General features: G+C 33.6%; 1 protein-coding gene and 1 non-coding gene across 2 annotated transcripts; both read right to left on the reverse strand.

Annotated features, from left to right (window-relative positions):
• Nucleotides 1-674: 674 nt before the first annotated feature.
• LOC123680758 (facilitated trehalose transporter Tret1-like) lies at nt 675-7,120 on the reverse strand. The gene is made up of 2 exons (XM_045618813.1): nt 6,867-7,120; nt 675-2,394 (listed from the first exon to the last, which is right to left on the reverse strand). Exons 1-2 carry the CDS (start codon nt 6,937-6,939, stop codon nt 995-997), a joined length of 1,473 nt encoding a protein of 490 aa, XP_045474769.1. The 5' UTR covers nt 6,940-7,120; the 3' UTR covers nt 675-994.
• On the reverse strand, nt 2,752-2,824 carry Trnat-cgu. Its single transcript has one exon. It is a non-coding gene; the product is annotated as a tRNA-Thr (tRNA).
• Nucleotides 7,121-12,179: the final 5,059 nt, after the last annotated feature.

Genomic DNA, 12,179 nt, shown 5'->3' on the forward strand with positions numbered 1-12,179 from the left:
CTTTAATCGATACTATTCAATTATGGGGTCTTCAGAATTGCCAATGTCATATTAATTCGAATAAAAAATCTTTATGGTGTTCATAATTTGCTTCAATTTTGTCAATGAAACCTATTAAATAGATATAAAAATTATTTCCCTCTTTACATTATGCCCAAGAGCCATAAAGTTTTCAGAATATTTCCAAGAGAATAATAAATAACAAGTTTTCTTTTCATATTGTAACATATTCTTTCCAGAAACATCTTTGAGAGCAATGTTTCGGAAAGTGATACAAAAAATTCTGATAAAATAATGCATCGTTTGTGTTTTATTGACCTATTTCTGGTACTTTTTTAATTCATTTGTACAAAAACAGTATCATCACACTATGAATGCAATATGCAATTCCATTTTTGGATAGGTCTTCTTATTGATCGTGACTAGAAAAAATAGAGACAATACAATTCTAAAAATTTCCATTTCTCTAATTAGAATTTTTTCCTTCTAGTGAATACAAATCATATATGAAGTATTGATTAGTTATTTCGATAGTTCCTTTCAAATATTTCATGAATCAAATAACTCCGAACATTAATTCTCCTCGAAAATTTCAAAGTGATAAATAGAAAATAACACTATTTCAATATTATCGTATTGATAGTCGCCCACAATTTTAAAAGAAATAAAACACAAACATTGGAAGTAATTTAATGCATTCGCAACGCACGTATTTCCATAACAATGAAAAATATATTCCATAAAAGTCTGATAACAACTCATTATCACAACCAAAAAAATACACTGGTATAATCACAAGTTGAATTTCAACCCATTCCTTGAGCCATAACGATCACAGTGGCGTAACGGAGAAAAAGACAATACTATCAGGAGGTATTTCATGATGCTACCACACATCTTATTGACGATTGCAGGAAATAATACCATATGGAAAGTATGAATTGTATCAATTCGATCTGAATACTTCTTTCTGTCTAAAATAGTTCAAAACAACTTAAGCCTGAGATAAAAATGCAACAGACTCTGGAGAGGTTTTCGTCTGATCCTTGCTCTTGATCTCCTTCATTTCAACAATTTTCGGAGGTTTAACCCCCTTGAGCATCATTTGTATCTGCTCCAAAGTTTTTCCTTTGGTTTCTGGCACGGCCAACATGCAGTAAATAGAAGTGAGAAAAGCACACGCTGCAAATATATAAAAAGAAAAATACATTCCTACAGATCTTGAAGACCAGAAGAAAACGTAAACAGACAACATCGCCCAAGCTATATAGAAAGCATCCGCTAGACACATCCCCATAGCCTTCACGTTAGCAGAGAATAATTCTGCAGTTAAAACGATTGGTAGAAGTCCAAGGCCCACTTTAAAAACTAGAGCATACGCCAACACACAAACTATAGGTATCCAACTTATTCCATCCACGTTATAACCCACTTGTTTCAAGTGGAGGAATATCGCCAAGATTACCAACACTATACTGGTGAGGAAGCTGGAGATCGTAAGAAGAATCTTCCTTCCAAACTTGTCGCATACCAAACCAGCCAAAAAGGCGGCTATCATCATGAATAAAGCAAAAATCATGGCAGTGTAGTTGGTGTGGAGGTAAGTCGAACTGGCAGCTCCTAAAATCATATGCATGTTCATCATTATCACGCTGTATGCACTGAAATGTTGAGCTCCATTTAGAACAATCATTATGGTCAAAGCCTTGCGGTTGTTTATCCCAACGAAGAGATCTTTGAACCTCCCGCTTTCCGATTTTTGTCTCTCTATAGCCGTCTTCATCTCTGTGATTTCTTTCTCAACATTAGGGTCAGCTCTGAGTCTCTCTAAGGAACGTTTGGCACTACCGTATTTCCCTTTGCACAAATAGAAGTAGGGTGATTCAGGCATGAAGGAGAATGTTAAGATCTGAACGGCTAAGAAGAAAGCTGCGACAAGCGAAGAAGTCTGTATGGCAACGTATGGACCAATAACGTACATCAGCAAGATTCCTATGAGCATCATTGTGAAGATCAGAGAAGATAAAAACCCTCTGATCTTCTGGTCCGCTATCTCAGCTATATACATGGGTGCAGCTATGAAAGCTACATCGCCTGCTGTTCCTACCATGAACCTGGCCACCAGTATCCAAGGAGCTGTATTCGCAATGGCTATTATCAACCAGGCAGCCAAGTTGATCAGTCCAGCCATGAGTATGGTGTATTTTCTACCGATCTTGTCGACGAGGAAGACAGTGACAGGTACACCAAAGATGGCACCTAGGAGATAGACGTTTTCTAGGTTGTCCTTGTCGTTTTCTGTGATTTTGATGGGGGAATCGGGCGCTTCCAGCTTAGGTATTATGGGAGCTGACCAACCGTAGGACATTCCATCGGAGATGGCGCTGGTGGTACCTGGAATTGATTTAAATCAATGATGATGTTAAGAGTTTCAGAATAAGAGTGCGAAAGAGGATCGATACGGTTGATATAGCGCTTCAAGTTGAAAAGTGAACTTCATACTGCTAAGAGATCGGTAGGTACAGATAGTTCCTTATGAGCTTATAATATCAAAAAACATCAAATGGATAATTTTAAGGGCTTGGTAAAAAACCTTTATGCATGGTACAGCTTTCTGGATTATTTATCTTATTATGTTAGTTCTTGTTAACAGGTTTCTGAGCCAAAGACGTCGGTCACTGATTTACTTCCGGCATCTCACTACTAATACAATGAAAATTAATTATTGATATGCTGATAAAAAAAAATTACTTCCTCGAGCGGGGTTCGAACCTGCAACCTCCGAATCACGAGTCCAGTGCTCCACCAACTGAGCTACCGAGCAATATTCTCAGTTGATCTGACGCACACGATTTTGATTCTTCACATCCCAACAGCTCAAATTTTTCCACAAGTTTCACTTTGCCGGCCGAGAAGGTGCTTCACGTCAACCCAAAACTACTTTAGTTTTGCAAACTGTGACTGCAAAAATTTAACTATTTTTGTGTATTTCAACAATTTCAATGAGTTGTTGAAACATGTATCGTTTTATTTTTAGTAATGGTGTAGTTTTTACTTCTAAAAAGTCAAAAGATGACAGTTGACCATAAAACGGCTGTTCAAAATGAAACCTCTCATGGGAAACCCTTTAGAAACGTCACTTTTCAGCATTTAAGAGAAAATACATTTGTTCAAATCAAGAAAAAAACCAAAAACAAAAAACACTATCATTATCTGGATATTTTAGACTTGCTAATCATAGACAACATTTGACTTCAATCATAAAAATTTGAAAAGTATTTGTCTCGATTGAAGTAACAAACCAAAAGGACGCCGCTGACGTAATTACCATACACAACATATCAAACTTCACACAATTTGGTCGACTCGAATTCACGGTAATGAGTCTGAAAATAATCTTAATTAGCGTTGAAAGCGCCAAGACCTTCAAAACAAAAAAATTATTACATATTTTAGTGCTTCGGACAACCGTTTTCATGAATTCCTTTTTTGAGGAAAATTCAACCAGACGTGTCAACGCTGTTCAATGCCAAATCCAAAGTCGATGGACCAATCATGTCATTAAAACGGATCGTAAAAGAATGAGTAATTCGTACAGTACACGCAAAATAAAAATTTGCTTTGGGTTTAAAATTCCATTGCAATTTTCACACAATAATACAAAGAATCGTCAACGACATTACCACCTGATTAATCTTGATTACATACTACAGGTATCAAATCATTAGGGCGAAGTTGATTCCTGTTATATATAGAATAAGCATTTCAAAATGCATTGGAAATTTAGTGTTAATAATGTCTTCAGAATCATAAAAAATTCAAGAAGAATATAGACAAGAATACGTAGTATTTCATTGACAACAGATCCCTTCTATTCCCTACAGTAGTTTTCGTTGAAAAGTCTAGGGCATAATCATAGATTGTATATAAGAAACCATCTGATTATTATTTTTGGATTTTCCACTCGAGTTTTCACTGTAAGCATATTGAGATCAATCAAAACAATGCATCGTTAAGATTCTATACAATTAACACTGTTAATTAATGTTGTATTAAGAGTTTACGGTTCGTTAGGCTTCCTAAGATGATATTTTTAATTGATAGGGTCGTAATCACGTATTTTGGTTTATTGACAACGTCTCAATGAATAGATACAAACGAGTTCTCAACAAAAAGCCCAATTTAATATGTGTTATCCTTGGAACTTCATATATGCAAATAATGCTTGAATAACATCAGGTATTCCAAGAATTCTGATATTATTTTATCAATTTGTAATTTTTTTTCAATCACATAACATTGTTTTGGTAGAATTTTGCTGAGAAAATAATAACCCAATAAATTCTGAGTCAGAAAATAAATAGAAACACATTTCACAACCAATCCACTGTAATCAATTACCTATTAAGATAAGTATGTTTATGGATAGTTGGATATTTTCGTATAAGTAAAATGTGCATTTTAACAGAAGGTATATTAAATATCTATATCAGTCTAAAATGCGATTTGAATGCTTAACAATTGAGTAATCGTATTGTCGATATAATTGGTAATTTATTTCTTTCAATCTTATCTAGATTATTTTAATTATCTATGTAAATTTTTTTCATTAGATTTGTTAGATATTTTTTTTGAGCTCAGGAAAGCGGATGTACTAATTTTTTTATTATTTTTCCTGGTTCTACATAGATTTTGGCATAGATAGGTCAAATGATTTTTTCCCGTGAAAGGATTATTATTAGAAACAACAAACCGAAAATTTTATCTAGCGTAGGAAACACCGATTGTAGATAATTGTTACAAACTGATAAGGTCGATAATATGATTGAACGGTGTATTGGCAATAAGCAATAATCCATATCGATGTTGCATATTCATCATTTATCGAAGAGCTGGGTCTAATTCTTTTCGATTAGCAAAAACCAAATAACCACCTGATAATATAATTCTCTGTTGTGTATAAACACAAAGTGAAATTCTATAATTGGATTATTGATTCGAACTTTGAGTGCATGGAAACATTTTTGATCCAATTTTGTTGATTATTTCCAATTAAAATATGTACATTGTAATAAATCGGGGAAATTTGTATAGAAGCAATTTCCTGAAATTTACCCGATTTAAGTTTTGAATGCGAATACTGAATTACCCTAAAAACGTATTGAATATCCTACTTGATAAACCGATCCATCAATTTTGAAGGATAGAAATCAGGAAATTGGATTATTTCTGAAAAATCATACAAATTTTATATATTATATTGATTATATAACTAATTCATTAAAATCTAGTATCATGGTTTGATTTCTGAATGTTTGTGATTATTTATAATTTCTTTCATTGTATGGTTGCAAGGGCGTAGAATTGAGGGAGGGTTCTGGTGGTAAAATAATATGAAATTTCAGAAATCTCGCAAAGACGAAGAATGAAAATTTCTCCATAAAATGAACCAACAATAATCATTTTACTCTCCTTTGAAATCGAACAGTCAGTAAAAAATCAGACCCCTTTACTGTTTATGAGTTAATATCGCTTTCAAGATGAGTACTTTTATTGCACAACGAGCTCGTCTTTGTCCGAGGTTTATTATTTTCCTTAATCTACCGCTTTCTCTGCATCGCCCTTTATTTGCCATCTGTGATTTTTGCTTTCGTCATCGATATATACTTACCCGTTGTTTTCGGTTTTTTGTATCATTCTCGTCACAAAATTTCAATACGTAGTTATCAAAGAACTGAACTGAGTAATTCGCATGAAAACATTTTGTGGGCTGTGCTGTAGAATTTATTGTGTTTCATTCAAATTGCAATTAATTTGTGGAAACATCAGTTTTAAATTGACTATATCTAGAGGGTGTTCCTAAATTGGAGGTACAAATGAAAATGACAGATTTCTCGGATCATTTCAAGAAAAAAAGTCCTATAACATGAGTCCGTAAACGCTTTGTTTTTGAGATAGAGGTGTTAAAGTTCAAGTTTTCCTCTCATAGCACCTTCCCTCCACAAGATATTCAACTTGAATTGGCATAGATATTCCAATTTATAGTTTTCATCATTTGATATCCTAATTTTGAATAAAAATCTACAGGGTGAATTTTTTTTGGTGCCCGCTTCTTTCCTCCAGAATTTTTTGGTGGCCCACTGGTAGTTCAGAAAAATTTAAGAAGAAACTCTGGTTCAGTACTACACTTTTTGGTTTGTTGTAGTTTTGTCGTATCTGCAATCTATTTCGAGAAAAAAATTAAAACAGCTCTCTATAGTAATTCTCAGGAAAATCCAAATTGTTATAAAAATCCAGTTAGGTAGCTGTGATAAATGAATTAATTATAAATTTTGGTACTTATTTACCAACTCTGTAGCGAATATTATTAAAGATTCGAAAAACTGGAAGCATTACAAAAAAGTAGGATTACAAGAAACACCCTGTATCTCAAAAACAAAGCGTTTGAGGGCTAATGTTAATGGGCCATTTTATTTTTGAAAATATCCAAGGAACCTCTCATTTTCCTTCGTAACTCCAGTTCAGGAACACCCAGTATAAGATAAGAACAATCGAATTGATAGTAAAAAAAAAATTGTTTTGAGTAATTTGGTTCAAACTTCGTTATCAAACCTCTTTTTCTCACATTATAGATATGATTAAACAATGTCATCAAAAATGTTTTTTTTTCGATTACCCCCTCAAGAAAAAGAAAGATCTACGCCCTTGTATGGTTTGGTTGCTCCCGAGAAACGTAAAATGAGTTCAATAAATTGATGAAGAAAAGACAACACACATTCCAATGAAACGATATTTACTCCTCACATGTGTGTTTTATTGTTTAGAAATATCTTTGCCAAAACAATGATCTGTGTTATTGAACTTACAGCTCAGAACAGCCAAAATCTGAGGATAGGTTCCAGCAAACATGTACCTCAACCCATTATTGTGCTCCTCCATCTCAGATTGTTTGTAAACTTTCAAATCTAGATGTGTTTATATTTTTAAAGCTCACATTACTGGCACTTGTGATCTGACGAGATTGCATGGAGGTGCAATCTCATTTCAAATCAAATCAATTTTTTGAACTTCACCTATACCGACTTGACCTGATGTTTAACATCGAATGATTTAAATTTTTAATTCCACACAACGATTGTCACTCCCAATAAAATTCCAATGCACAACGTTGCCGGGTTTCCTGGTTGAAATTTATAATTTATCGTTTATCAATAGACACACGCCGATGATTGCAGAAACAGATATAGAAATTCACTCTACAGGGTGTCTATTTCAGGATTTAGTTCGTTACAGGAGCTAAAAAGCAAAAACAAAAATTCAAAAAATGTCTGTCTGTGTGTGCGAGAATCTTTTTAACGATGGGTTTGAAATTGTAATTTTAAAAATATTATATTTGAGGAAAATCACAACAGGAGTTTCCAATTTTTTTTTAATTTACAAATTGTTTTCTTGTTATTCCTCTGAATTCATGAATATTTCAAATAGGGTCCTCCTTCTCTTGAGTTTAGGAGATTCTGCATTTCCCAACAAAAGTGACAAATTTCCAGAGAAATTCATAAAACCATTTGATCGTTTCAAGAAATTGATCGTTACAATCTGACATTGTGAGTCATTAGGCTGACATTCCAGTATTTATGTGGTTTTGTTAAAAAATACAACGTTGCCATATATGTCCAAAATACGGGTATATAAGATAATCGGAAATTCTTCAAATATTGTTACAAAAGAATAAAAATCAGATTCAATGAAATTTGTCGCTTAGGAGGATTAAATTCTATTCAGACAAGTCCTAAGTGTATTTGGAGTGAAAACTATCACATACGTTCCTTATTTCCAAGATAGTTATCTTTTTAGGAAAAAAACTGAAGGTTTTCCAATTAGAATTTTGAATCTCCGTTTTCTGGGCAGCTGTCACTTTTGCAGTAACGTAACGTAATTGAATTGTTACAATTCACTAAAAAATTGATGAAGAGTCAGAGTTCGCAACAGAGATTGGGAGTCTAAAGATTTTTTCCCTGAGTATTATAGTTCTTGAGAGGTTCTCAGTGGTCATCGAATTTTGGACACCCTGTACAATGTCTCTCATTGTACAAAAACAAAAGTAAACGTCAACGTATCTCTCACCTTCACTCATGAAATTTTCATTATACAGAGTGTGTCTTTGACTTGTACATATATTTCAACCGAAGATTACTGAGGTCAGAAGAAACACTTTTTTTTATCCTTTACTATTTTGTCTGATTCGATTTTTTTTTTCTCACCTTGTATAGCGAGCATTCTGAAGTTGACCGGACTTTGATGGAATTTTATGTTTGGAAAAGATTCAACACATCAATAACAAACTATATTCCCAATATAATTTCATTCGATTGCATTTCATTTGTGAGATATAACTAAAAATTACATTTTTTATGGATTGTCAACAGCCTGTATCTTTTCAACTGAGCCGAATCGAAAAAAATGTTAAAGAAAAACCGTGTTTTCTTCGACCGCAGGAATCTTTAAAATATACGTTCAAGTCAAAGACTCACCCTGTATACTTCTTTTTGACAACTTCTTGTAATAACGGTCGCCCCTCTTAAGTTAATATATTACCCAAAGCCAATACCGTTTGACATCATAATAGTGTACTCGAACTAAGAGTAATGTCGAAAAATTGGTAAATTCCACTGATGACTTTCTTTATTACATGGTGAATTATGAACTGAACGAATTTCATTTTGAATAATGTTTGACTCACCCCGTATCTAACAATAATTTTTATCAAAAATGAGTCTAAAATTATTAATTTATGAGTAATCAATATTTGTCGTGCAAAAGTGTTTCATTCAAGATGTTTCCCTCGAGAAATGTTACTTCGACACTTTCATTTTCCAATTTCGACACCCTGTATCTCAAAAACTAAGGATTGAGTTGTACTCACAGACTTCTCGTTCAGGTAGACATATTCCAAAAAAAAAAATTCAGAAAAATTTACCGGTGACAATTTTTTCTTTAGGTTACTGCCTGGTCCTTCAACTATCCTTGTGATTTTCATGAGACCTAACCTCAAACAATCCCTTCAATATCTCCATTTTCATCCGAGGCGGCAACACTGGGAAAACTAAAGTAGCCGAATTTCAATTTCCGTTTTTTTTTTATTGAAAAATACAAGTGTATTATTATGCAGATGGGGTCTTCAGATTCTGCGTTGGAACATCCTCAAAATTCAGACCACGCGTCTACGATAAAGGGACACGCGCAAAACTTTTCTACGTTTTTCGATTTGGGCAAGAATCAAAAGGGACTTTGGATGGTTCAAGTTTGATGAATAATCCACAAAGGATATGGCAGAACTTTGAAAACCCTACTCCTACCTTCGTTACGTTCTCATCAATATTTCAAATTGGGGATTATAAGATGCCCGTCTTTTGTATGAAGACGGGGTATCATCTTGAATTTAGCATTTGATGGAGATTGTTAGCTCTATCAACTTCCTGGTCAATCAGAAACTGTAAAGTTGAAACTGTCAGTTGTCACCATCCCCTAGATTACCTGATTTAAATTGCATTGGGTACGCATCAAATGCGATAAAACATTCGCACGGCATATATTTCTGCAATCTCGTGCGCGCTTAGACTAAATAAGGAGATTCCTCGAGCGCCGAGAGACTGAAGCATTCGCCAGTGTGACTTTATTAGTAGTTTTCTTAACATTTCTATAAAATATTTTGGTAGTTTCAGAAATATCTTTCCAAACTTGGCGAAAATGGTCAAGGATTATTATCAACGCCAGCATCTTGAGCTTTTGTTGGAAGACAATTTTCCCGAACTGTTCTTACAGTTACAAAAACCTGCAATAGATGAGGCTTGAAATCGAACAAAGCCTGGAGGTTTCTCAATATCAAGAAACTTTATTTTTTATTTTGTTATGATTCAAAGTAATTTAATTTATGTTTGTATTCCAAAAAAGTTGATGTTTTCGGTTCTTCTAAACAAAGAATTCAATAAATCAAAGTTTTTCGGCAAAGTTCTTCCTATTTCATCATTTTTTTATTTATGGTACACTACACAATGCTGAAAATCACGTAGCTTGATATGATTAAAGTACTTGATAAATAAAAACTTGAATTGACTTTAACTTGGGCTTGCTTGACTAGAAATCAATTCAAGCTCAAGCAAAGCTGTGAATTCCTAATTTCCACCTAGATGCTGAAAAGTTTCACAGCAGTTTCAATGATTACCTATCCACTAATACACGAGGCATTACAATAAACAATTATACTAACTGTATGTTTATTGATATTTAATGTGTAGTAATTTTGTCGATAAATATACCTATTGAAATTTTAATATTTTTGGTTTCCAATTTTTTTGGAATTGAATAATGTAGGTAGGTAATTTAGGTATTACATTTTATTAGGTAGACGTCAGTAAGTAATTTGAACCTTTTTTATTTGATGGTTCTTTTCCTTACTTGATGAAAATTCATTGTCGAATAATGAAATAAAAAAAATTATTTCCACAATGTTTTTTTATAAAACATGTGGAAATCAATTTTATGACATCGAACATTGGACATTAGGCGCTGGTATAAACACTTACCGACGCTTCAGGTCTAGCAACGCGTGAATGAGAACTACCCCATCTTGGCTTAAGAAAACTCGATCTTGCAAAAAATAATTTCCTTATTTGCTCCAGCTCTATCATGAAAGAAATGAGGAACACCCTTTCCAAAGGTTGTAAATTGTAATTTTCAATTCCCCAACTCTGAATTCTCTTACGTTCTGATCGAATTTTCCTCTTTTCGAAAGAGTACGTGCTTAAGTTTTCCAGAAGCAATTAGCGGTAATTACATTTCGTCTGCTCTCAAAAAGAAATCATTAAGTCCTTTCAAGAAGCTTCCAGTTGGATGGAAGCCTTTGTGAAAGGTTTCGAAAGGTCAAAGGGTTCTTATCTTGGGAAGAGGAGGACAAAGAATGGCTTATTATAAAAATTGACATATGCCAAGAAGATAAGGTAAGGAAATAATGAGGTAAACTAACTGAAGAAGTTTTTATCTTTCATTAAATCTTTTTGATGAGGCGACTTGTTCATTGGTAAGGATGTTGAAGAAACATTTGTGAGCACGCCAGTGATTAGGGTTTGACTGGAAGTAGAGAAAATGTGAATTTATATCCACCTGAACTTTGTTAAAATTGTATAACAAGAACCTATTCATCAGGTTCTGTTTGCAGACAACAATCTTTCTCCTCTCTCTAAATTCTGTCTGTTTCCCGAAGAAGAGAAAACTTTATTTTTAATATAGTCAAGTGAATACAAAAGGTTGTCTTCAAGTGAAACGTTTATTTCGTATCCTAGAACAAAAATTGACATATGCCAAGAAGATAAGGTAAGGAAATAATGAGGTAAACTAACTGAAGAAGTTTTTATCTTTCATTAAATCTTTTTGATGGGGCCTTCTGACGACTTGTTCATTGGTGAGGATGGTGAAGAAACATTTGCGAGTACGCCAGTGATTAGGGTTTGACTGGAAGTACAGAAAATATGAATTTATATCCACCTGAACTCTGTTAAAATTGTATAGCAAGAGTCCATTCATCAAGTTCTGTTTGAAGACAACAACCTTTTTCCTCTCTCTATATTCTGTCTGTTTCCCGAAGAAGAGAAAATTTTATTTTCAATATAGTCAAGGAACACAAGAGGTCGTCTTCCAGTGAAACGTTTATTTCGTATCCTAGGACAAATTCCTATTGATCCCATTACGCTTCCACTGCGAGTGCTGGGCCCATAACTTGTTGTTTATTCGGATATGTATTTTATTTCAGATCTATGTACATTAGTTAATATTCTATTTGAAAAATATATCTTCAAAATTCCATTTGGTCATCTATGTTCGCGGATATACCTATACAGGGACTTTTCTTCTGAACTTACAAAGTTATTCTCATTAATCCTGGGACACCCTGTTGAAAATGCTAAAAATCAGTACTATAAAATAACTCAAAAACGATTCCATTAGTATTTGATACAAAGGTATATAATTCGGAAACCATTTTGCATCAAATAAATGTTTGAATAATCAATAATTTCTGTGGAATGGACGCTCTTTCCACCAAACATTTCAGGATTGTATATATTTGGAGGAATTGAATAGGTACACTATGACTTCAGGCTTGCAGCCCACATCAAAATAATATC

Source organism: Harmonia axyridis, chromosome 5 (genome assembly GCF_914767665.1).
Source record: "Harmonia axyridis chromosome 5, icHarAxyr1.1, whole genome shotgun sequence".
In the NCBI taxonomy this organism is placed as follows: domain Eukaryota; kingdom Metazoa; phylum Arthropoda; class Insecta; order Coleoptera; family Coccinellidae; genus Harmonia; species Harmonia axyridis.

Bases quoted from the DNA above. Each gene is read 5' to 3' on its own strand.
- LOC123680758 (XM_045618813.1), bottom strand. From the start codon at position 6,939: ATGGAGGAGCACAATAATGGGTTGAGGTACATGTTTGCTGGAACCTAT. The intron at 2,395-6,866 runs GTAAGTTCAATA...AATCAATTCCAG, and splicing joins GATTTTGGCTGTTCTGAGCT to GTACCACCAGCGCCATCTCC.